The following is a 26379-nucleotide window of genomic DNA, read 5'->3' as shown; positions in this document are numbered from 1 at the left end:
TGCCTAGCATAGGAAGCAGCTGTTGAAGTGTTAGCATCTTGAATTTTGGGATTACCAAAAAAGTATTTAGAATAGAGAGGTCCAGGACAGGACACCAGGAGCTGTCTTTTCTGGGTACCAGGAAAAGTCTTGAATAAAAACCTTGTCCCTTTTCTTATGCTGGGACAGGTTAAATAGCCCTGATACTTAGAAGAGAGAGAACCTGCTGTTGAGCCTCTGCTCACTGATTTGGGGCTAGATCTGGCCAACCGTTTGGGGTTGATAGGGTGTGGAAGTGGAATCTGTATCCTTGGGATATTATATTCAAAACCCATTTGTCCTGGGTAATGAGTTCCCAGTTTTTTGCACGCAGTGTGAATTTTCCCTTAATGGTGCAGGCAATTGAGCAGGGCTTGGAAGAGTTAAGGTTAAGTCATTGTGATATTTTTCCATAGGTGGGTGTCTTACTACTTCCAGCTTTGGAAGTGGGAGCCCCCCACTGCTTAGGCCTGTGTGTACCTTGAGACTGTAGCCTAGGTGGTCTGCTGTTCCTGGGTTTGGACTGAGAAGGTCTGGAAGAGACAGGAAAGGACCAATTCTTAGAAGGCCAATGCCTACTAAATCTGGGAGGTTGTACTTGCCGGAAATCTTTAACAGTTTGCATAGATTTAGTTTTTTTCCTCCATCTTTTTAACAACAACTTCTGCTTTGTTGCCAAACAGGTGGTCTTGGTTTAAAGGAGCATCCAGTAATTTAACTTTAACATGATCTGGCAAGTTTTGCTCCTTAAGCCAAGCATGCTTTCTAAGTACAGACCCAGTGACAGCAGCCCTGCATGATGCTTCTAAAGAATCAAAACCACATTGCAAAGTATGTTTACCAACTTGTTCAGCAGAATGCATTAAATCCTGTAATTCTTTATGTTCAGCATAGTCAGGAATCAACATAATTTTCTGTTTAAGTAGTCCCATAATATGCTGCTGATACTTTAACATATGAAACTGGCAATTTAAGGCCCTAATGGCCAAAATAGCAGAAGTGTATACCTTCTTCCCCCATCTGTCCAAGGCCCTGGAATCTCTATCAGAGGGGGTAGGGTTTTTGGCAGCAGTAGCCTTAATGCCTTTTGGTCCTTGGGAAATGGTCTCTGGATCCGCAGTAGGATTCCTGAAGAGGAACTTGTGAGAGTCAGGTACTCTAATATCTGTCAGGTTTTCTGGGAGCTGGAGGTAAAGTGTCTGGGGCCAGGCTAGATTCCAAGAACGGTAATCTATAATATGTCCAGAATAGGAGGGATAGCTAAAGGCCTGTGTTGAGGGAGGAGTAAGAATTCCCTAAGCCTCTGTTTGGAGTCAGAGTAATCCTGGCTTTCCCATCAGAAATGCTTCCTAAGGGAGTGCAAGGTTTCACCAAAAGAAAAATCTTCTAGAGGGGAAGCACAGGGAATGGAATACTCATCATCAGAATCCTCATACGTGGATAAGGGTAAATCCTGGTAATCAGAAGAAATAAGAAGTTATGTACTCACCATAACGTTCCATCTGAGTAGGTAAACTTCATTTGTCTGCAACCTGTGGGATACGGATCCGATCTCGGATCCGAGCTGGCAACTTTACAAAGCTTAGATCCGAGCTCCTAGCTCCTCCCCATACCCATAATCCCTTGCCAACCCTGACTGACCTCAGATCAAGTTTGCCCGCAAGCACTATAGTGGATAACTAACTACATCACTATATGACATGAAACACATCTGAAGGTCAGGGGAACGGTTGCAGACAAATTAAGTTTACCTACTCAGATGGAGCATTATGGTGAGTACATAACTTCTTAATCTGAAGTAGTTAACTTCATTTGGTCTGCAACCTGTGGGACAGAGTCCCCAGCTTCCTAAACCTTGGGCGGCCTTCATGGAAGGATATTCCGGAGCCAAAAGAAGTTCTCCCTCTGGAGGTAATGTCCAGTTTATAATGATTGATGAAGGTACGAGATGAGGCCCAAGTGGCTGCTGAACAGATATCATTCAAGGAAACCCTGGATTTAAAGGTGGCAGATGTAGCCATAGCCCTAGTTGAATGGGCACAAACTCCTTGAGGTGCGGGCCTGCTTGAATTTTGATACGCTGTAATGATACATTGTGAAATCCATCTTGATAAGGAAACTTTTGAGACCGGTTTACCTAGATTAAATTTCGCAAAGGAGACAAACAACTGGTCGGATTGTCTATGACCAGATGTCCTATGAATGTAAAATCTAAGTTGTCTGTGCACGTCCAAAGAATGTAGTCTGTACTCCCCTTTGTTCTGGTAGTTAGGAAAGAAGACCGGCAAATTGATAGATTGGTTAATATTAGATTCAGAAACTACCTTCGGGAGGAAGGAGGGATTGGTCCTGAGGTAAACCCTATCCTTGTGAAAGGCTAAGTATGGGGGTTTCACAGAAAGAGCTTGCAATTCAGATACTCTCCTGGCTGAAGTAATAGCCACAAGAAAGGCTGTTTTCAAAGACAAATATTTGAGGTCTACTGAAAACGCCGGTTTGAAGGGAGGGGCTGTCAGGGCTTGTAAAACCAAGGTCAAATCCCATGGAGGTACCGCTTCCTTTATTGGAGGTCTAAGAAGAAAGGTGCCCTTTAGGAACGTTTTGCACAATTTTGTAGTAATCAAAGGACCCATTTCAGTACCTACGTGATAATGAGAGATAGCTGCTAACTGAACCTTAACCGTAGAACAGCTAGCTCCGCCATTAAAAAGACCTGAAAGAAAGTCCAGCACCGCAGGCAAGGGGGCTGTAAAAGGATCCAAATTATGGCGTTCTGCCCAGATAGAGAAACGCTTCCATTTACTACCATAGACCTGCCTAGTAGAGAGCTTGTGCGCTGCTACTAGGATAGTTTTAACTGGAGAAGAGATACTGGGAGTCCTAGCTACAAGTGGAACTGGAGCAGCCAAGCCATAAGCTTGAGGCTGGCCAGGTCGGGAAGTGGGAGCCCCTGGGGGTGAGAGATTAGATCCGGAAGGGGATCTAGAATCCAGGGCGGATTCACTCGATGAGACCAGAGGTAAGGGAACCAAGCTTGGTGAGGCCAGAATAGGGCAATGAGGATCATCCTGCTCCCCAACCGACTGGCTTTCTGAAGAAGTTTCAGCATGAGGGGAAGAGGAGGGTAGGCATAGAGAAGATCGGGTGGCCAAGCATGCACCAAGGCGTCCCTCGGGGCTTCCCTGGCAGGGGGAATGAGAGCGAAGTAATTGTTGCATTTCGTGTTTGAGGGAGATGCGAAAATATCGCAACAGGGCTGCCCCCAAACGGCAAAAATTCGACTCGGTACTTGAGGATTGAGGGACCACTCGTAAGGTGAAAGGATGGTGCGACTCAGTCTGTCCGCCAGGATGTTGGTCCGTCCCGGAATGTGCGTTGCAATGAGAAAGCGGTTGGTGGAGATCGCCCATTCCCGCACTCTCATAGCTTCTCGACAGAGTGGGTAAGACCTGGTTCCCCCTTGTTTGTTGATATACCATACCACAGACATACTGTCTGTCTGGATTGCAATTGTTCCTACAGGCAGAAGGCTCTGAAGTGCTTGCAACGACAACAGCACTGCCCTCATCTCTAGAACATTTATGTGCAATAAGGTCTCCGAATCGTTCCACGTGCCTTGGACCGTCCTGTTCGAATAATGACCCCCCCACCCAAGACGAGAGGCATCCGTGGTCACTGTGGCGAGAGGGGGGGCCATGGCAAAGGGGGCATCCCGCCTGGAGGTCCGGCGACTGAAGCCACCAAACGAGAGCCCTCTTGCAGGCCCTGCTGAGAGAAATGGGGTGACTCAAGGGGTATTGATGAAGGGACCACTGGATTTGGAGAGTCCACTGTAAAATCCTCATGTTCAGACACGCCATGGGAAGAAGGTTTATAGCGGCTGCCATGGACCCCAGGGCCCTCAGAACCAATCCCGCCGGAGGTTTTGAAGATTGAAAGATGGCCCGCACATGTGCCCTCAAAGTGTGCAACCGGTTGGGAGTTAAGAAGACTAGTTGCCTGTTGGTGTCCAGTCTGGCCCCGATAAAATCTATCACCTGAGTCGGGGTGAGAGAGGACTTGTCTGACTTTATAGTGATCCCTAGTTGTGGAGCAAGGTTGAGGAAGTAGTCCCTGGCTAAGCATAGTAGATGCCTTGTTGGGGTGGTGAGGAGCCAGTCGCCCAGGTAAGGGAAAACCCGCATTCCCTGGAGTCTCAGGTGGGCCGCTATCACTGCTAACACCTTGGTGAACACCCTGGGGGCTGAGGTGAGACCGAAGGGAAGGACCCTGAATTGATAATGACTGGCTCCCAGCCGGAAGCGGAGAAACCTCCTGGATCGTACGTCCATCAATATGTGGTAATACGCGTCCTTGAGGTCTATAGAGCATGTCCAGTCGTTCTCCCGCAAGAGGGGGAGAATAGATTGAAGAGTGACCATCCGGAACTTTTCTTTGGTTACTGACAGGTTTAGTAGGGAAAGATCGAGGATGGGCCTTATGTCCCCCGTCTTTTTTGGCACCAAAAAGAACCTTGAGTAGTAACCTGATCCGGACTGGCCTGGGGGGACGTGCTGGACAGCTCCTTTTTCTAAAAGTTGCCGAACTTCTGCAGCTGCAGCCTCCCTCTGACTGGGTGGAACATCGGGGAGGTGTTCGGGAGTGTAAGAAAGGGGAATTCTGTATCCTCTGGATATGATACGAAGCACCCAGCTGTCTGTTGTAATGGACTCCCAAGCTGCCAGGTGCCTCGAGAAGCGCCCCCCCGACTGCCTCCAGAGTGGAGCAGTCGGGCAACCCCTCAGGGTTGCTGCGTGGGCCGATCAGAGAAGGTTTCTCTGGACCCAAAGTTTTTCGGGCCCCCTCTTGCCTCTAGGGCGGCGTCCACCCTGTCCTCCTCTGCCGCGGAAGGACTGGGAGTCCGGAGCGGACTGGGACAGTTGCGACTTTCAGAACCACATCTTCTTCTTCTGTCCCTTTTGTTTCCTGGAGAAGGACCTCTGGGGAGCAGAGAAGCGGACTCTGACGGCAGACAACGTCTTCCCGTCCTTTTCGGTCTGGACTAAAGTCTCGCGAACTGTCTTGCCAAATAAGGCAGAACCATCAAAGGGGGTATTCGCAAAGGACGCCTTGAAGGGTTCCGCGAAATCACAATGTCGGAGACAGGTCTGACGCCTCATAACTAGGCCCGCTCCGCTGGCTCTAGCGGCTCCCCTCTGTAGCGTGGGATACAAGCCGCATAGAGGTGTTGGATATAGACCTAAGAGTGGCCATGCGAGTGGAGTACAACTGTTTGCCCTCCGCCGACAGGGACTCGGGGGGGGGGGGGTGCAGCGTATTCTTTAATAAGGTCTCGCTGTAGCCGAATCATATGTGCCATGTAGTTCAGGGACCTTACAGTGAAGGTCGCTGAACTAAAGACCCGCTTCCCAAGATGGTCCATCGAGCGAGACTCCTTGCTCGGGGGATGGACCGAGGGACTATCTTGGGCTAACTCCTTCTTGGTGGCTGCCGCCACCAACATGGCATCTACGGGGGGTCCCTTGCTCCAATGGGACTTCTCAGTGGGGGGGGGGGGCTTAGGATTCTGTCTGGACGTTTGGGGACTGGCTCCACAGTGTCTGGCTCCTTCCACGCCCTAGTGGTAATAAGGTCCACTAAGGGGTTAGCCGGAGGGGACACCAAAGAGGTAGATGGGCCTGCTTCGAACGCCTCCAGGAACACGGATTCGTCCGAGGAAGCCTTGGGGGCGGACCCCCCCCCATCCTAAGCATTTCCATGATGTCTCCAAAGGAGACATCCGATGTCTCGGGGGGAGTGACCTGGGGGAGTGACCTTGGGGAGCCTTCCCCCTCATCCAAATCAGTGTCTTCTGTCAAGGACTCGGGGGAGTCCACGTGCCTCCTCTTGCACTTTCGCTTGTGAGGAACATCCTCGGTGGGGGCTGTCCGAGGATGTCTCACCAGCCACATCTTGTTCCAGGGGAACGACCTGAGACGTCAAAGCAGGCTGTCACTGTGGCCGGGTGATGGAAGCCTGACCCAACCGAGAGGGAGTGCGGGACGGAGCCGAAGCAAGGACCGGGGGCCTGGATGCACTCAACAGAGCCCTCTCCACCACATCGAAGGCCGAGGGAGAGCCGCTCTCTCTCGGATCCGAGAGCAGACCCTCGCCCGGATCCGATGGACGGATCGGAACCGGCGCCGAGAGCATCGGATCCGAAGGACCAGTGTGCTCCGACCTGGACGGAGCCGAATGCACACCGATCCCCTCAGATCCGAAGCACAGACCACGGCTCCGAGAGCTCGGATCAGACAAGGAAGAGTCGGAGCCGAAGTACCTGATACTGTCGGCGCCGACCCACCCCCAGCTCCAACGTTGCCCGGCTCCGAGCGCTCCGAACCCGGGAGGCGGGTCGGAGAAGGAGCTATCGGGGCAAAGAAGGGTGTTGAGCTCCCCCTGGAGGGGGGGGGGAGGCAGGAGCACTCCCATCTGCAGTTGGGCCTGGATGAACCTTCGCATCATCCGGTTCAAATCTGCATCCGAAAGGCTACGGGTGGATCTCGACGAGGCCACCGAGGCTGGCCGGGAGTGCCGCCTCAATGACCTTGACGGAGATCGGGCCGCCTCCTCCTCGGGTCCCGGTGAGAAGCATGGAGACCGGAGCTGAGAAGGAGGAGACCTAGAAGCCCTGGAGGGAGAAGCCCTCTTAGCCAGGGGGGCCGAAGCGGAGGCCTCGGCCCGCCGCTTGTGGTACTTCTCCCTCCTTTTTTCTTTCCTGGCCTCCCTCTCCTCCGGCGCAGAAGCAGGAGATTGAGTCCCAGCAGGGGGGAGAGAGGCAGGAGTGGCTGCCACAGAAGCCTGGGAGGAGGCCACAGAAGCACCGGAGGCCGAAGTCGAATCCGGAGGCAAGAGTCCCGCTAGGATCAGCTTCGACCTCCGGTCCTTCAGTGCCCTGGGGTTGAACGCTGCGCAGATAGAACACCCAGAGGAGAGGTGTTCAACCCCAAAGCATCGGACACACCGAGTGTGGCCATCCGCTGGGGAGAGCTTATGGCCACACTCGGTGCACTTAGAAAATATTGGTTTTGGGACCTCAGACATGTTAGCTAAAGAAAACTCACTCAGGAGGCCCCAAACGCACTAAACACACACACAGACTATGACCAGCGAGAGATGGGGAGGAAAATTTGACTAGAAAAATTTAAAGAGGTTATATAAAATAAGGTTATAAGAAGGGAAACCTAACCAACACAATCACACAAGTTTAAGGAGAAAAATTTAAGATACAAGGACTTATCTGACCAAAAGACCAGGAGCTTGCAATCTAGCTGCTGTTCAGAAGCGCGACAAACTAGATCTGAGGTCAGTCAGGGTTGGCAGGGGATTATGGGTAAGGGGAGGAGCTAGGAGCTAGGAGCTCGGATCTAAGCTTTGTAAAGTTGCCGGCTCGGATCCGAGATCGGATCCGTATCCCACAGGTTGCAGACCAAATGAAGTTAACTACTTCAGATCAGAAATTTCAGAATCCTGGTCAGAAGAATCGGAAGGAAAATCAGTTCTAGGTCTCAGAGGGGGAAGGCTGGTTTCCCCTAATTAAAGTAATAAGGTCTTCAGACATTCTAAGCATTTTTTTAGGCATATGGGCCTGACCATGTGGTTTGCACATTGGTTTTCTAGGCGTGGGTCGAGTTTTAGGCCTTAATGAAGAAGATGGCATTGGTTTGAAATGCAAATCTGTAGGCCTGAATACACCCTCAGAAGCCAGTGCCTGCACATCGGCTCCAGACCCATCCAAGGTGGAAACATCAGCAGGTTCCATAGTCGAAGAAGCATCTCGCGGCATACCGGATTCCGAATGGGTCTCAGTAGAGGCCTGTGAATCTGACGTAGCGGGTATCAGGGGCTGCGAAAGCGCCTCACTGAGTACCGGCAAACTGGCGACCAGCTTAACGGAAGCATTGGCAGTTTTGGACCTATGCTATCGGTCTCTGTCTTTATCTTTACGTTTTTTCAGAATGTCGGTAGTCAGATGTCTTACCAAAGCCATTTCTGGATAGTTAAACAGAGTACCAAAATAATTTGCTGCAAAAATAGACCGACAACGAATAGTTCAGGGGTTGAATAAGGCACAAAACCGACAGCAAGGGATGTCGTGGTATGGGCCTAAGCAAGGAATGCAGTACGAATGAAAATCTTTATGAGGTATTTGCTTTCCAAAGATAATACAACTGTTAACTTTTACTGACATCGGTTAAGAGCAAGAAAAAGGATCCCCAATGGGGTACTTAGCTTTTTTGAAGACTTCACTTCTGAAACTCGAAAACAAAAATTTCAGGAGTCGGCCTACTGGCGCTTGTGAATTGCTTCTGCTTCAGGCACCGCGCGGCAAGAAAGACTGATGTAATGGCGTCGGCTGCATGCTTTATGCCCCTGACGACCTGACGTCATGGAAGAAGAGACAGCATCCGATGCAGGAATCCAAGACTTTGATATTCAGGCCGGCTGAGCACTACCTGCAGGCAGATAACCCAAATGTAATGACTGCAACAGTGAAACATGAATATCATTTTGAGATGAGGGAATGTAAACAGCTGTTAATATCAACTTTGCTTGGATGGCAATCTCCCAGACTTGGAATGCTAACCTGCAGAGTAGTAAGACTTTGCCCCCCCTCATTTGCTCACATACCAAAGTACTGTGGTGTTGTCTGTGAACAGTTTCAATGGACTTGGTTGAAAAGCTGAAAGGAAGGGTTGAAGGGCCAGAATCAGAGCCCTTACCTCTTTGATGTTGATGTGTTGCTTCCTTAGTGAAGGAGATCACAGTCCTTGGACCATTAGGTTCCCCAGTGTCACTCCCCATCCCAAGTCTGAGGCATCTGTAAACAGCTCCTTAAGTGGATGAGGTGGGGGAAGGGAAAGTCCTGTATTCTGAGACATTTGTTGAAGCCACCAAAGCAATTCCTTCTTCAGGCAAGGTACGAGTGGAAGGACAAAGTCCAGAGGGTCAGCATGTTGGGACCAGAGTGCTTTCAGGCACCACTGGAACTTTAGCATGTCAAGTCTGGCTAGGGGGGGCACTGGTATAACAGAAGCCATGAACCCTAGCATCCTGAGGAACTCTGGCTGTCAGTCAGGTAAGAGGAAGCAACCGCTGAAAGCAGGTCAGAAGAGACTGCATTTTTTTTTTCCAAAGGCAGAAAGGCCATCATAAGGTCTGTCCTTATCCTGCAGCCCAGGAAAACCTGATCCTGAGAAGGGGTTGGGGGAAGACTTGTAGTAGTTGATAGGCTTAGGAGCAAGATGGTGGGGCGTGAAGGTTCTGTTGCAGGATATCTGGATGTTTTACTTGGATAAGCAAGTCACCCAAGGTAAGCGTAGATAAGAATTCCCTGTAGTCTGCAGAAGGCAATAACGGGAGCCAAACATTTTGTGAATACCCTCGGAACTGTACAGAGTCCAAAGGGCAAACCACAAAACTGAAAATGAGTGGAAGCAACAGAAAACTGTTAAGAATTTCCTGAACAGAGGGTGAATGGGAATATGAAGGTAAGCATCCTTGATGTTTAGAGAAACCAGAAAGGCCTGAGGGAGCAAGAGAGGGAACAGAGTTTGTAGAGAGAGCATCCTGAAGGTGGGGACTTGTAGAAAAAGACCGAACTGGGATAAGTCTAAAACTGGTCTCAAGGACCATCTTTCCTCGGGGCTAAAAACATCCTGAAATAGAAGCCTTTTCCTATTTACATGGAAGGAACTACCTGTATGGTCCCCTGTGAAATCAAATCTTGAATCAGCTGTGGAAAGAGATGGATCTGGTCCTTTGGGGGTTGTGCGATGCCCATGAAGGGAGGTATGGATTTCCAAGTCACGAATTAGCTGTTCTGCACAATGGACAGCACCCATTTCTCTGTGGTTATGCTTGCCCAAGAAGAAAGGACGAGAAAGGCACTGGGAAAGAGGAATTTCTGAGAGTATGGCCAGGTAGTCACAGACTACCTGGCTTGTCCAGAAAGGGGCCTTTTGGGCAGATGATGGCGGAGACCTAAATGGAATCTGCCTAGATGTACCCTTCTTGTGAGGTTGAGAAGGAGCACTGGTCTTTTTCATTATAAAATTAGTAATGGAGGGATAATTTCTATGACACTTTCGAAATGGGATAATAAAAATATGTTTCAATTCCTAATATGTTTCAGTTCCTGCAGTTCTTTATCTTTCTCTTGGAGGGATCTGAAGAGGGCAGCAGCATTTTCATTAAAAATGGCAGTACTGTCCAGGGGTGAATCCATGAGTTTTGCCTTGAAATCATCAAGCAAAGGCTGCAATCTCAGCCAAGATTACCTCCTGAGGACAGATCCAGATGCTGCTAATCTAGTAGAGACCTCAGCTGCATTATAACTGCATTTTACAGAGTGTATGGTAACTTGAGAAGACATAGTCAGGTAGGGAGAGGGTTGTGACTTGGCTGCAGAATCTGGAAGATCTGTCAGCAATATTGAAATGGGAAAGTAGAGCCAGAATATATTTAGACATATGTGTCTGATAATTAATAGCCCTAAAAGCCACAGCAGAAGAGGTGGAAACCTTTTCCCCAAGCCTCTCCATCATGTTATTGCTATCAGAGTGCAAAAGGGTAGTGGAGGGCAGCGATCTAGGTTTATCTGCAGGGACTGAAATCACAACTGGATCTGCAGGAGGATATGCAAACAGATATTTACTGCCCTCAGGGACTTTAAAAAAAAAAAACTGCCTGACCTTTTGGGCAGAGGAGGTTGAGAATCCGGTCTTTTGGATGCTGAAAGGAAGGCATCCTGAAAGACTGGCAACACAGGTGGGACAGCAGAAAGGGAAGGAGAGCCCATTTGTAAGAGATCACAGTAGCTCTTTTGTACTTCTGAAAAATCCCTCATACTAGACATGGTTTCTCCAAATGCAATATCCTCCTCAGGGGAGTCTACATCATTGGAATCAACTTCAGGGGAAGAGTAACCCGGGTGGAGTCAATTTGGGCAGAGTAGGCCAGGGACTCAACTGAAAATTAAGTGTCTTCTTCAGAGGGCTCTTTTTCCACAGCAACACTCCTGAGGAAAGGAGTAGGAGGATGAAAAGAAGAAGCCCCAAGTCCCCAAAAGGCATTCCAGATTCCTTGAGAAAAGACTTGCCAGTCTGGGGAAGGATCCTTTGCGGGAGAAACATGTTCTTGTTTTTAAAGTGGAGGTTTTACCCTAGGCTGGGATGGTTGGGCCGATGTAGACCTAAGGCTCCGGCACTGATGTTAGCAAGTCCTCAATCATTAAGTCAGTAGAGGTACTGTGAGATAAGTCTAAAAGAGTGAGCCATGGTTCCTATTTACTGACCGAAACAGACGTCTCCGAAGCCTCTGTGGACGTGCTGAAGGAACTCTCCCTAGCGGCATCTAAATCAGTTCCTGCTGAAAGAGGAGGACCAGGCACTGTACTGACCTCTGCACCTTCACTGGCCTTGAGAAGGACATCTGGGTTTAGAGGTGCTGCCAAAAATTCAGGTCTCACCTTTTTCACCTTCAGAGGCTCACCTTAAGGACCTGAGGTACCTTCTATAGCGAGTGTTAGTCGCTTTAGTCTGTTGTTCTCAAGGTAGAAAGATGACTGTGGAGTGTCTTTAGAACAAATCCCTGACAAATGGTGCAAGCCTTGTAGTCGTGAGTGGACCCCAGACAGAAAAGACATGGATTGTGATGGTCTTTGTGTGGAATCTGTCTTCCACAATGGCACTTGCTCTTCTTGGATGACATTAACTTGAACAAATGTGCAGAATCGAAAGCACAAATAAATTTTCCCCAATGGGGCATTAATCTGAAAGAAGAAAAACTTTGGCGATCAGACAAATGGTAGAAGCTGGCATTCGGACTGGTGGCAGAGAAGTTCTGAGGATGGTACCAGCAGATGTCACTTTTATTGCTGTCGGCTGCATCCTATGGGCAACGTCTCACATATCTAGCAGTAGCTTAAGTCTTTGGTATACTGGCTGGACATTCGGGTCGCCTAGGCAGGGAATCCCTAATGTTATCAATACTGCAACATGAGACTAGGAGGACACAAAAACAGCTACACCATGTCACATCAAAAAACGAGGAGGATGGAGGGAGCAGCTACTGAAGCAGTGATCATTCAAACATCTACAGTTACGATAAGTTAATTTACACAACTGCACTATTTTCATCATACTGATCACTGCTGCAGTAGCCTTACTCACATGGGTTGATTATCCTAGCTTACTAGATTTGAGAGGTGCAGCAGAAGAGTCTAGAAGCCCCAGGAGAATGGTCATAGCAAAGGCTGACATGGACCTAGAGAAGGAATCAAGCTTAGTGTGCTTTGTGAAATGATGTACAGAGGACCATGTACCAGCTCCTAGAATACTTCTTAAATCTTACCTTTTCCGAAAAGCCACAGATGAAGTCAAGGTCCTAGTAGAGAAGGCTTTAACCCTGCCTAGAATAGTTAATAGCCTTAAACAACCATTTCGAAATGGTCTGCTTTGAAACAGGTTCCCCCTTCTTATCTTCACATGAAATTAATGATTAATCAGATCTGAAAGATTTAATTCTGTCCAGACAGTGCCAGAGTTGTCTGTGGACATCTAAGGTAAGAGTATCCTCTTTCATTTTTAGGTTCAGGAAAGAAAAGAGGGAAATGGACAGTTTGGTTTAAACTAAACTGATACCACTTTAGGAATAAAAGGAGGATTAGTTCTCAAAAAAAATCCTGTCAGTATGGAAAATGCTAATACACAATTTTCTACTGTCTGGCTTTATTGTCATCATTAACACCTGCTGCACATCCTCTGTAAACAGGTGCCTAAAAGGAATCAAGTCCCTTTCATTTAAGCAGTCAAATGAAGGTGACTAATGTTGGAGTGTATCAAACAACTTTATTCTTGTGCGAGTAGATCCAGTCCATGAGGAAATCTTGTGACAAATGCCACTGGATATTTCCAAAAGAAGGGACAACCATGGTTGCCTGGGCCAAAAGGGAGCCACCACATTTATTTTGGGGGATATCCTTCTGAATTTTCAGAAGTACACTGGATATTGGTGGAAAAGCATACAAGAACATTCCTGTCAAGGGAAAAGAAAAGGCCTTGTTGTATGGGGTCCTGGAAGAGAATCATGCAAACTGACTGTTCAGAGAGGAAGCAAAGGGGTCTACTTGAACTCCCTACAGACTGATCAAATCGTGCAAGATTCCTGATCTAATTTTCATTTCTGGGGGTCTGCCCTTGCCCTACTTGTCAACCACACAATTTTGCTCTAACAGAATGCAGGACTTCCTGTAGAGTGAGACTGTACAGTGAAGCTATATCCCTAATCAACATGACTAGTCAGTAAAGGGGGTGCAACCTGGCTCCCCATGCTTGTTGATATACCACAACTTTGGCACTGTCTGTAACAACTTGAGGTCCTGAGGATGAAAGATGATTCACAGAGTTGACTGCCTTGATCATGGAAAGCATCTCTGACATTTGCGTGCTTGGGTCTGTTCTTGGTGTTCCATACACTTTACACCTTTATCCCTCCTGAAACTGCTCCAGAAGCAAAGTAAAAGGTGTTTGTGGTGACTGACTTTTTTGGAAAAGGTAGGAGCAGGGGAGGCCTGTACTTCAGAATATCTGCTGTCTTCACTAAATGACTTCTCTTCTGACAAATCCAGCACTGGGATTTGAAAAGACAATGGGTGTTCGTGCTGAAACCAGACAGACTAATGATACCACTGCATCTTTCCCATGTGGAGTCTTTCCAGGAGTGTCATGAGAATCATAGAAGCCATGAGGCCAAAGGTTCTGAGGTATTCCCTTGCAGTCACTGAAGTCTGAGTTGAAAGCCTTAAAAATATTTTTTAAATAAAATCCTACTTTTCCTGTGGAAGAAAAGCTCTTTGAACTGAGGTGCCTAGTTGACATATCAGGAACACAAGCCTGTGTGGAAAAGTCAAGAAAGGCTTCTGAATGTTCTCTTGGAATCCCAGCTTGTGTACGAGATCTCTCATCCAAGTGAGAGATTCCTGACACTTTTAAAAATTCTACAAAAATACTAAAGTTGTCTAAACATGGAACAATATAGATATCCTGTAGCTTGCAATGAGCTATAATCAGTGTTTTTTGCCCCAGAGCCAGTAGCCCCTTTGCAGGCTAAAATTGGATAGATAAATGTGTTTCCAAATAGATAAGGTAAACACAACAATAACATGTGTGCACACATAACAAAACAAATACACCATAAATGCAGGGACATCTACATTTATGGTAGGTACAAAAAAACTGTACTATGTCTATCATGGATGCATCTGCAGTCCTGCTGAAATACATTCAGTCATAAATAGTGGGTATGGAGGAGGGGCAAAATAGTGGAGGATGTTGGTGGTGTGTTAGGATTTGCCCAGCACAGCAGCAAACCCTGCTGTCGGGAATAAAGAGAAGAGGTAATTATAATGCGCTTGGCAATGTATACGGGAGGTCAAGTAGCCGCCTCAATACCTTCCTCCCTGTGCATAGGCTACAAAAAGTTGGTCAGTCTTTCTGCTATTTTTGTTCTGTCCAAGTAGTAGCGAGCTGTCTATGTACATCCAAGGTATGCAATATTCTTGGCCTGAAAGAAGAGTTCGCCAGATACTACCAGTGTTGTCTTGGCCAGTTGGAGTTATCTATTTATCCTTGGGTTCTTTTCCTTTTTTTAGTATAGTAGTGTGTATCAAAAAAAGGAGAAGGAATGGATATGCTATGCTGTTAGGCCAGCCTGTTGAAAGAAGCGAATCCACTTTCCATGCTAATGGTGGATGGAATGGCAGAATTTTTTTTTGCTGGGTGTGTGAGAGGTGATGCGAATAGGTCTATCTGTGGCATTCCCCATTTCTTTGAGATGGTCTTGAGCTTCCATTCGTGGGCATCCAGTGGTTCTGCTTAATATGTCTGGATCCTGTGTCCACATCCTTGCACGCATTTGTCCAGCACTGTTGTGATGGTCTGGCTTGCTTGATCATCATCAAAAGGGTAGGCCTGGGTTTGACTGGCATGCCTGAGCCCACATAGGAACTTGTTCAGTTTGTTAGTGCCAAAGAGTATAGAGGGAGTTCTTTTGTTTCAGATGATTGGAATGGGGGCGTGCAGGTATGCCTCCTTGAGATCTAGAGTTACCAGCCAAGACCCTTGCAGCATGGGAAGAAGTTGCTGTAGGGTCAGCATTTTGAATTTTGGGACAATGATGTATGTAACTAGGAATAGTCTGGAGAACCCTTTCCCTTGCTCTCTGCTGCTGGCCTCTTCCACAGCCTCTTTGACTGAAGGAAGTGGAAACCTAACCGTAACCTTGTGTAAATAAATTTTGTAATTTGTTGTTTGTTGTAGTGCCATTTGAAAAAAAAAATAAAACTTTCCGCCTTCCAGAGGAGGCTATATTTGTTCCTGGTAGGCGGTTTTAGGGTTAAGTCACTGTGGTTGTGTTGATGTAGTGGCAGTGGCTTGGTTTCTCCTCTTGGAACGTCTATTCCTGCCCTTTGAAATTTTGTGGAGTCAAAGGAGGAATTTTTTGCAGCAGGCCAGTTCCTAAAAAACTTGGGGTTGAACTGCAAAGAAATCTTTAACAGTTTGAACAGATTTTGCCTTTTCTTCCATTTTCTTCATAACCTGCTGGGCAGATGTACCAAACCTGTGCTGTCATGGATCTCTAAAAAAGAGCCTCCAGTGCATCAAGCCACATTTTAAGGAATGGTTGCTAACCTGTTGTATATCTGTCTAATGACCTTTTCTTCTTCCAGAGAAGGAAAGTTTTTTTTTATGGTCGTGACTACTGCCTTGGGTCCCTGGGATATAGTTTCCTGGAGCGGAGCAAACATCATTGAAAGCATCATCCACTCAGAGAGAGATAGGGGTATAGCCAAGGCCTGTGCTGAGGGAGGTGCAGAAAACTGTCCATGGCATGCAGCAAGCAGTCAAAGGAAGGAAAATTCTTCTGGTGGGGAAGCAGCTGGGATGGATTCTTCAGCATCAGAATACACTGGCGGGGGGGGGGGGCTCTGCTCTCTTCTCTGGGGGGGGGGAGAGCCTGTCTGGAGTGAGATTGAGATCCTCTAATTAATGGACATGGCTGCTGGAGGCTAGCAGCACCACGTGTGGGGGTAGAAACATCAAAGGGATGGTGTCTGAAAAGTCAACCTGTCGGTCTTCTTCGCTTTTGCCAGATTTGGGTCGGAGGAGGATCCCGGCATAGTATACGCAAAATCAGAACCGAAAACTGTTTCTGCGATCGACCCGGCCGCCCTAAGCGTTGGTGAAGGAAGGAAGGGCCGAACAGGCTGCTTACGTCGTGGGCTGGGCCTAAACAAGTGAAATCTTATATGGGTATTTGTTTCCCACAGTTTAAACAATTGTTAACTTTTCTGACATACCTTTAGAAGAGAAAGTAGTAGTATCGTAGAAGTAATCTCTGGATCGACCGACCCGGCACTTGTGAACTGGAGAAAATATGTCGGGCTGATTTATACCCGAAGACCAACAGACGGACGGGACTTTGGAATCCGGCCGACTGAAGGGCTGCCTGACGACAGGACAACCCACTTGTTATGACTGCAGATGCATCCATGAAGGACATCTGGAACTAGACATAGTGTGAGCACTCTTGGTGCAGTGAATAGTCCAAAGGGTAAGGCAAAAAAATGATAATGGGATTCAGACACACAAAACTTTAAGAAACACTGCATTGGTGCGAAAGTCATGGCCTTAAACTCAATACAAGAAAAAAATTATCATCCCTTTTGGTAAGACCGGTGTTCCTGCTAACTGCTACATCAACAGCAACACCCTAAGTACGCACTCAGTGGTGAGAGACCTGGGCACACAGGTTGACAACAACCTTAAGACTTTGAACACAAATTGTTAAAATCAAAAAACACAAGGCTCAGGTACAAAACTAACTAAAAAAAAAAAACTGCAGCAAATAAAAAAGACACGTTTATTCTCACAAATATATTAGCGCTTTTGTTTTTACCCAGTAAAACTTCTTCACATACACCATCACACTCAAAAAGAACTGTTTAAATACCCCTTGATCATGTGACTTCTTTCTCCTTACATCACATGATTTTTTCATTCAAAAACTTTTTTAAAACCTCGTTCATAAGGAATGTCACCTTATTCATTCATAAAAATTCATTCTTAAAAGCAACCCTCATAAGCCCCTATTAAGCTAAAATCACAATAAACTTAAAACACTATTACAATTCTCTACTAGAAAAAATATCTCTCAATCTAACATAAAAAATATTCTAGCGTAATAAATGTTAAATATCATACTTTACTAACACAACATAAAGATAATCCTAGTCATAAACAAATCTGCATACTAATTCTCACAGGAAAAGTCCATATTTTACCTATTCAACGCCTTTAATTTTAAAAGGGAGGCTATACTAATAGTATCATTCAGCCCCAGCCACTTATTTTTGTCCTGGATAAGGTGGGAAAAAGTCCACAGGGAGGGCCCTGGATCACATTATTGGAAAAGCAGTAACTTTTATGGCAAGTAAAACTGAATGCTAATAAGTGGCCATAGATGTCCTTCTCTTCCATGTTGCGGTATTCCAAACTCTTGGGTTTTCCTCTCTTGCTACCCGAAACGTCTGACCAGTATACAAACGCTTCTAGTCACTGCAGGGTACACATGGGATGTCTGATGCTGGCTAAGGGAATGGGGACCATAAAAATTATGTCTTTATGTACCAGACCTCAGAACTGAGTGCCCAGTCAGAACCCAGTCCAAGGATAACAGTACAAGTCCAGTGCCACCCAAGAAGGGGCACGTTTAATGGAAGAAGGGGGAAGGAGGGAGGGAAGGAATACTGTAACATGAAAGAGAAGGACATCTATAGTTATGGTAAGTTTTTACACAATTATTCTATGTCCTTCTACTCTCATGTTGTAGTATTCCAAACCCTTAGGTGGGTGCCAAAGCTCAAAGGGAAGAAGAAAGTGGAGTCTTGGAACTATTTTCTATGAATCCATGAAGGATTGCTCTGGAAAATTCAGCCCTGGATTTGGAAATGTGATCCAATTTATAATAGGTTCACAGGTGTGTACTAGGCTAATGGCCCTGGAGCCTTTACAAGCCTAGCCCATAGATATCCCTGGCATCGTGCCGCCCAATATTAGTTACCAATGCCTCTATCAAGAAGAGCCACTGGAGTGATCCCCGGGGTGTATTTCCTATTTCCCATCCATTCGTCAAGATTTCTCTTGAAGAGGGCCAGTGAGGTGCTCTGCTTGACATGTATGGGAAGTCTATTCCACAGCATCGGCAGTCTCGCCAGCATGTTCTGTTGATAGTGGTAATGAGGTTGAGGGCTCTGGAGTGTGTGGTGTGGACAGACTGGGATTTCTTTAGATGTAACATTTCAAACAGGGCTGAGTCAGACATGGCTTTGTAAGTCAAACAGAGATCGCCTCCTAATAGACGATATGAGACAGAAAATTTCTAGAATTTTTTTGAGTCGGTCCATGTAGGACATGTGTTTAAGGCCTAGGATCCTCTTTGTGAGGTACTTTTGTGGCCTGTTCAGCTGTTGCAGGTGTCTAGTGAGGTACATGCCAAATGGGACATTGTATTTGATGACTGGTCTAAAGAGGGAGGAGTAGAGAGAGAGATGATGACCTCTTTCTTCCTGGATGCAAAACCCTTGGTAATGAGATGCACCACATAGGACTTTCTGGCAACAGTGGCAATGTGGTGGTTGAAGGAGAAGCTGCTGTCAACCTGTGTCACCAAGTCTTGTATAAGGCCTTCAGTGTTTAGTGGGCTCCCATCTATGTGGTAATTAGTGGGAACTGAGTTTTTCCCAAAGGGAATGACTATGCATTTTTTGGCATTAAGCTTAAGGGCATGGTTTTGACACCAGTCATTTATCTCAGTGAGGCCTTTCTGTAGGATGTCTGTGTCACTTTGGGAGTTAATAATGGCCTCCAGCTTGCAGTCATCTGTGAACTTGGTCAGCCAGAGGCCCTCCGTGTTGGCCCGGACTTCTGAGAAGTAGATGCCAAACAGCATAGGACCCAGGACTGATCTCTGTGGGACTCCACTCGTGACTGGTTGGCAGTCTGACTTGGAGTCTGCTACATTCACACTGCGGGTTCTGTGAGCCAATTTGCAACCCACCTAATGACATAGGAGTTGATGCCTAGTTTGGTGAATTTATCAATAATTCCCAAGTGAGGAATGGTATCAAAGGCCATGGCCATATTGAGGTAGGCTGTATGAACTGCCTTACCCTTATCCACTGCTCTGGTGACTGCTTCAAAGAAGTCAACCAGGTTGAACAGGCAAGATCTACTTTTCGCAAAACCAAAATGAGTGAGCTCTAGAGTTTGGAGATTGCCTATGTCTTTGTTAATTACGTCCATGATGATGCGCTCCATAGCCTTACATATCAGGCTTATCAGGCTAATGGGACGATAATTCCCAGGGTCCGTAGTTGCTCCCCCAATATGGAGAGGGACTGTAGCAATGCGCCATTCGGTAGGGACAAAGCCTGAGGTGAGGCTGTGAGTGAACAAGGCACACAGATGCGGTGCCAGTTCACTTTGTAGTTCATGTAGAACACAGCCAGGGATTCCTGGCCTTGGACAATGCAGCTTTAACCTGTGATGCAGTGAAACTGGGTGTTTGGCATTATTCTGGTATTGTGAATGGTCCTTTAGGAGGGGGGGGGGGTAAAGTTGGCAGTGAATCTGTCAGCCAGTATGTTGGCAATATCTGTTGGCTCAGTATAGAATGTACCATTGCGTAGTAACTCAGAGCAGATCTGGGTATTGCCATGGAGATTCTTGATATAAATACAGAAGGCTTTGTGGTTAATTTTAGTGGCTGCTGCAATTCTGCCTTCATAGCTGGCTTTAGTGGATTTCATGAAGGATCTCAACTTTTTGTTGAGGCTAATAAGGGAATTTTTCCATTCTTGGGACTTCACCTTTTCATGCAACAGTTTCTTCCTTCTGCTGTAGGACCTATTAATGGCAGGGGACCACCAGTAAAGGTGCAGACAGAGGTCCATGTAGCTGCCTCGAAAATTGTGGTAGTACCTAGTACTTGAAAGAAAGCTCCAGATAAAACCATAGCCCTAATGGAGTGTGCTTTAATCTTAGACACTAAGGATTTTCATTGGCATGTACAGCAAGAGGGAATTGCCCTGGAAATCCAGGCAGAAATTGTCCACTTTGTCACTGCTTTCTCCAGAGCCCTGATGAAAGGAGACAAGTAAATGGTCTGTTTTTCTGATAGACTTGGTCTTGTCAAGGTAAAACCTAAGCTGCCTATGCACATCAAGGGAATGTAAGACTCTCTCACTGTCATTCTGGGGATGGGCAAAGAAGGTGAACAGCTAGGTTTAAGGATAGCTCATTGACCACCTTGGGCATGAAGGAAAGGTTGGTCCTAAGGGTTACCCTGTCCTTGTGGAAGGTGAAGAAAGGGAGAATAGCCATGAGAGCCTGTAACTCTGACACCCTTCTAGCTGAAGTCAAGGTTATTAGGAGAATTAGGAGAATCATATTCCAAGTGCAGTGTTTTAGAGAAGCCTTAAAAGCTGGTTCAAAGGGGGCCACCGTAAGCTTCTCCAAAACTTAATTCAGGTTCCATGGTGGTAACTTTCTCATGTGGAGCCTTGCCAATGGCAAAGTGGTCGATATCATAAGACTCAGAGTCTGAGGTACTGCCTGGCAGTCAAGGCTGTGACTTGAAGGACAGTGAGCAGTCCACTGCCTTAAGTTTTCCAACTGCAGAGGTGGCACAAAGGCCCTCATGACATCTGTCTTTATTCTGCACCACAGGAATATTTGGTCCTGAGAGGGGTTCATGTTGGACTTGGGGTAGTTAAACTTGAAACCCAGTGGTTGTTGAAGTGATATTACTGACTGCAGATGGTGTTGCAGGGAGTCTGGGCAGTCTGCCTGGATGAGAAAGTCTAGGTAAGGGAATATTTGAATCCCTTGAGTCCTGCAGAAGGCCACCACTGGTGCCAAGCACTTGGTGAAGACCCCTGGTGCTAAAGAAAGTCCAAAGGGCAAAGCAGTGAACTGAAAATGTGAGAAGCCCACAGAGAAGTGCAGGCATCTCCTGTACCTGGAACTTATGGGGATGTGCAGATAGACATTCTTGATGTCCAAGGTGGCCAAGGCGCCCTGAGCAGAGATTGAGGGGAAAAGCGTCTGCAGAGTGAGCATATGAAAGGTAGGTACTTGCAGAAAGAGACTGAGGTGGGAACGATTTAGGACTGGTTTCCAGGGACCATCTTTTCTTGGGACTAGGAAGAGTCTGGAATAGAAACCCTTTCCTGTTATAGGGATAGACTGAATTGTTCCTTGGACAAAAAGTCCATCTATAACAGTTTGAAAAAGGGGGAGCTGTGGAATGCCCCTCAAGGAAGGTGCTGTTATCCAGGTCATGTAATAACCCTTTTCTAAGATGGATAAGACCCACCTGTCTGTGGTAATGACTTTCCAATCTGGGAGGGAGCAAGCGAGCCTTAGGGATAGGGGGATGGAGTTGAGAGATTTTTTTCAGTAAGATAGTCACAAACTACCTGCCCTGTCCTGAAACTGAGGCTTCTGGGCCAGAGTCTGAGCAGGCCTGAAATGGATTTGTTGCTCCCTGCCATTCTTTCTGCCCCTGGAAAGAAGGGGGAGCAGAGTTTTTCCTTATGAATTGAGTTTTTGAGAGCTAATTTCTGTGGAATTTGGGGATAGGAGAAACAAACAGGTGCTTCGGGTCTTGTAACGCCTTTCCCTTCTGTTGCAGAGTTTTGAACAACTCAGCCACCTTTGTTCCAAAGAAAGCAGAATTATCCAGACATGCGCTCAATAGCTTTGCCTATCATCATCAGGTAACGGCTGTAGTCTTAGCTAGAAATAACTTCTCAGGACTGAGGCAGAGGCAGCAGATCTGGCAGAAGCTTCAGCTGCATTGTAGCTGCACCTAATGGAATGCCTAGTGGCCTGAGAAGACAGGGATACAAGGCTGGATATCTGTGTCTTGGCAGAAGAGCCTGGGATCTCATTCAGAAGCTTAGTGGCTTGTCCTAAAATGCTAGGGCATATTTAGACATATGGGTTTGATAGTTTACTGCCCTGAATGCCAAGGTAGCTGAGGCATAAACCTTTTTGTCAAGGCGCACCATGACCTTGCTGTCTTTATCTGTGGGGAGAACGGAGGAGGATGGAAGCAGCTTTGAGGCTTTATCAGCAGATACTGATATAGTGACAGGGTCTGCTGCAGGGCACTTAAGGAATGCGGCCTCCTCAAGGACCTTGTAAAATCTGTCAGGCCTGAGGGGCAGGGTGCTGAGAATCAGAATTAACAGATACTGCATTAAATGCATCCAGAAAAGATGGCAAGACTGGGGGTATAGCTGAAGGAGCAGGGGTGTCCATCTGAAGAAGTTAATAGCATCTTTTCTGAACTTCTGCCATCTCAGAGGTGTCCCACTTGAAATACTCCCTCATTTTGGAAATGGTCTCCCCAAAGGTGAGATCCTCAACTGGAGAATCTATTTCTGCAGAATCTTCCTCTGGGGAGGTGTAACTAAGGGGGAATGGTAACTGGGATACATACGATAGAGAGTCCTCTGAAAAAGAAGAATCAGAGGAATCCTACACTTCAGCTTGAGAAGTATCTAAGGCCTGAGGCCTAGGGCTCATCACAGGAGAGCCACTGGGGAGGATGAGGGCATAGTAGGCCTCAGAGCCAAAAAAGCATTGAAAAGGCTCTGAGAAAAGGCCTGCCAGTCTGGCTGGCTCTTTGCAGTAGAAGAAACATGCTTGGTTTTCTGTTTTCTTTTACGGGAAGGCCTAGCAGGCATCGAGGCCAAGGTAAGTCTAGGTTCAGTAACATGTGTAGTAGTGGACAGATCCGTCTGGGCAGCCGGAACAAGCCAAGGTCCCCCCCTCGCTATCGGTAGCCGATATCTGCGTTACCTCCGAGTACGTGCCTTCAGCTCTGGGTTTTGCGGCTTCAACAGTACCTGCTATACCCATATTGTCGCAACCGATCGTTCCTCCAGGCCGTCAGCCACAGGAGGGACATCGGGTGGAGGAGGTGCAGACATGGATTTAGGCCTAGCAACTTTGGCCTTTTCCTTTGGTGGCTTGACGGGCTGACTGGATGGCCCCTCCACAGGTAAAGCAAAGCACTTAAGGTGCTGATTTTCCAAGTAAATGTTCAACACATGCAAACAGCTACGCAAGGCTTTTGGAACGAAGGCCTGGCAGATGGAGGAGGACGTATGTAGGCCTTAAACAAAAAAGGCAAAGCTCGTGGGCATCTTTATGGGAGATCTGACAACTGCACCTACACTTTCCCTTCTTGGTTGACATGAACCTACACAGGCTTGCAAGTGACTCAAAAGAAAAAAACATCCCCAATGGGGTACAGTGCAGACACAACTTTTATGGCCCACATTCCCTTAGCCAATGTCAGATGTCCCACATACCCTGCAGTGACTAGAAGCTTTTGTATACTGGCCAGACATTCAGGTAGCAAGGGAGGAAAACCCAAGGGTTTAGAATATTGCAACACGAGATTAGGAGGACATATGCCATTCTCATGAATAACCTCATTGGTCCTGACGTCCAATAGAGGGAAAACCTCTAAATACTGCTGGAATAAAGCTACTATGTTGCAAGTAGCACAATGTGTATTAGTTTAGTACCTGTACCAAGAAGCTCATCAAAATAAAACTCAGCAATAATGGCTTCACCTTTTTAACAGGTCCGTAAAATGTGGCATTAAGATCTGCAGAGCCCATATGGTGTTGTAGTGTCAGCTGTCGACCACTGTGCTTAGCCAAGTAAAACCTAAAGGCAAAACACACAACAGTAATTCAACCAATGTTTTACACATCCTACAGGGTGATTACAAGTACAGAACAATTGTGCAGAAACTTACCATATAATAGTAGATGTTTGAGTTGATCACTGTTACAACAGTCTTTACAACTGGGAATTAGGTGTAGGTATCCCCGATCAGTCCCAACAACTAGAGCTCAGAACTCTTCTCTCTTACGTGTAGCAGACATTCTCTTAGTGGGACATCAGGGTGCTCCCAGCATAAAGCCAGTATCCACCTATGCCATCTGAAAAGCTTTCCTACCCAAAAAGGAGAGAGAGAGACGACACTGAAAGGAGTAGTAGAGCTAAGGATAGTTATACAGAAGAAGGTGGCAAATATAAGGAAGGTTTTAACCTGTCCAGGAAATGGGGAGAGAAGTACCAGATCGCTCCAGACAAGACACCCAGCACTGAGCAGATCCAAAGTCCTAGAAAAGGCTGGAGGGAAAAGTACCCCACTCCAGCTGGAGATACCTACAATACAAGGAAAATAGCAAAGAACAGGAGAAGGTGGGAGAAATGTCATACTGCAACAGTGATCTATACAAACATCTTTTATTATGGTAAGTTCATACACAATTGCATTATTTTCTTTGTTTAGCTCACTGCTGCAGTATTCCTAACTACTAGGGTGACAGAGAGGCAAAGTTACATGGTGACAGTGAGGTAGCCTGAGAAAAATGTCTGGGTGGCAGCATGCCCAAGAAGGATGTCTGCAGAAAATAAAACACACTTAGCCCTAAAATCAATGACCAAGTTGTAAAGTTTAGAGAAAATCTTAGCAGATGTCCTAATTGTGGCTATGCCCCTGGTACTACAAAGCCCTGGGTGTGTATACCAGGCATTTATCCTTTGAGAAATAGCAAAACTGTACACATTGTGCTACTCGTTTAAATATAGTCTCTTTTCCTCTGTTTGCAGAAAAACAGAATTAATTGATTAGATTTTGTGCCCTTTTCCTGTGTAATTATCTTAACTACCTGTGTACATATAAAAAATATTTTCTCTTTCCCTTATTTCTGGATGGAAATAAGAAAACTGATAAATAGAATAAAGTACAGATCTGTTCTCACATTCACCCTATCCTAGTGGAATATCACAAATGGCTCCTTGCACATTAAAGCATGTAGTACTGACATATTTCCTTGTCAAGAAAGTGCAGTTGTTCCAGAAAGTTAGCATAAATGTATATTTTGAATACAATTACTGTTGTAGTCATCAGCACTGGGATATCCAGCCAACAAGCAGCCCTATAGTTAGCCTGACTTCCACAATGGTACTTTTCCCCCAAAGGTTCATCAGACTCACTCCCACTACCATGTAAGGTCACTGCTGGTGTAAGAGGGGTGCAAGCCAACACTATCTTCAGAGCTTTCATACCTAGGCAAAGTCAGGCGAGAATATCCTAGTGCCTGAACATATGTAGACTAGGAAGAAAGCAACCTCCTGTACCACAGGTCCACCATGTAGGGCTCTAGTCCCTTTCTCTGAGACGCATGGCAATGTCAAAGGGGTAATAAGGGTCTAATAGAGAGAAAAGCCAGCTTGCCCAAGTCTTGAAAAGTCTGAAAGAAAATTTAGGACCAGTGCAATTTGAGCAGTATGTGGGGTTTTGGGCTCTGGATAGGCACCAGAGAAAGAATCTTCCCAACTTTGCTAGATACAGTTTCTGTGTCTGGTTTTGTAACTTATCTCATAATATTCAACAAATCCTCTGAACTTGTGTGGTGTTCAGGGACCCTTTATTATGAGTGAGAAAGACTACACAATGAGGCAACATCATCTCTCTCCCCCTTGCTAGGTTGATTAAAATGGAAAAACACTACTGTCAAAGTCACAATGAGGCTATCAGAACAGCTTTTGGTCTATGCTCCTTGATTTTTACTACAGGTTACAGACTGCCTTCCCTACTAAAGTATGGTATGAGAGTACAGGCAAACCGAAAGGGATAGGGAAGGGCCAACTGAAAGTCCAGACCTAGTGGAGTTTTCAGTTGAGTCGAGAACAGACAAAACTGTTAAAAAAGACAATTTAATAGGGCATAAAATACTGCATGATAAAGAATCAACCAGGTAAGGTTAGAAAAGATTGGGAAGAGTGAGACTGGAAATGGAACTTAAAGGAACACTGGAAAGCATCTGTACAACTTCCAAGCATGCAACAAAGTCCAGAATGCATAAAATTTGTGATGTGTCTGCATATCTTTTTTTATACCCCATACAGACTTCAGAGAAACTTTCCTACAGTAGACTGTAAATGCTGGAGGTGCAACAGAAAAAAGAGAGAGAGAAGGAAATTGAGAACATGTTTTCTGAGAATGTAATTTGTTGGCAGCTTTTACAAATTTCCTTCAGGGTACTTTGTCAGTTTGTCAGAATTGCTGGGGCACAAACGGCTGTAACTAAAAAAACAAAATTATTCATTTGAGCTTGGAGACAGGACCTGAAATGTCTAGACCTAAGACCCCACTAAGCTTAAT

General features: G+C 46.3%; 1 protein-coding gene across 2 annotated transcripts in view; it reads right to left on the bottom strand.

The window, feature by feature from the left end:
• The window catches only part of CUL3 (cullin 3), a 2974786-nt gene that overhangs the window by 508621 nt on the left and 2439786 nt on the right, over positions 1 to 26379 (bottom strand). For both annotated transcript variants that reach the window (XM_044070245.1, XM_044070246.1), the window contains exon 12: positions 23771 to 23867. In XM_044070245.1, the coding sequence (XP_043926180.1) occupies positions 23771 to 23867 (97 nt within the window). The remainder of the gene's footprint in view (positions 1 to 23770; positions 23868 to 26379) is intronic.

This window comes from Protopterus annectens, chromosome 4.part1 (genome assembly GCF_019279795.1).
Source record: "Protopterus annectens isolate FY-2018-M chromosome 4.part1, PAN1.0, whole genome shotgun sequence".
In the NCBI taxonomy this organism is placed as follows: domain Eukaryota; kingdom Metazoa; phylum Chordata; order Ceratodontiformes; family Protopteridae; genus Protopterus; species Protopterus annectens.
The sequence above is the reverse complement of the archived record's forward strand: the minus strand, read 5'-3'. Positions and strand labels throughout refer to the sequence as shown.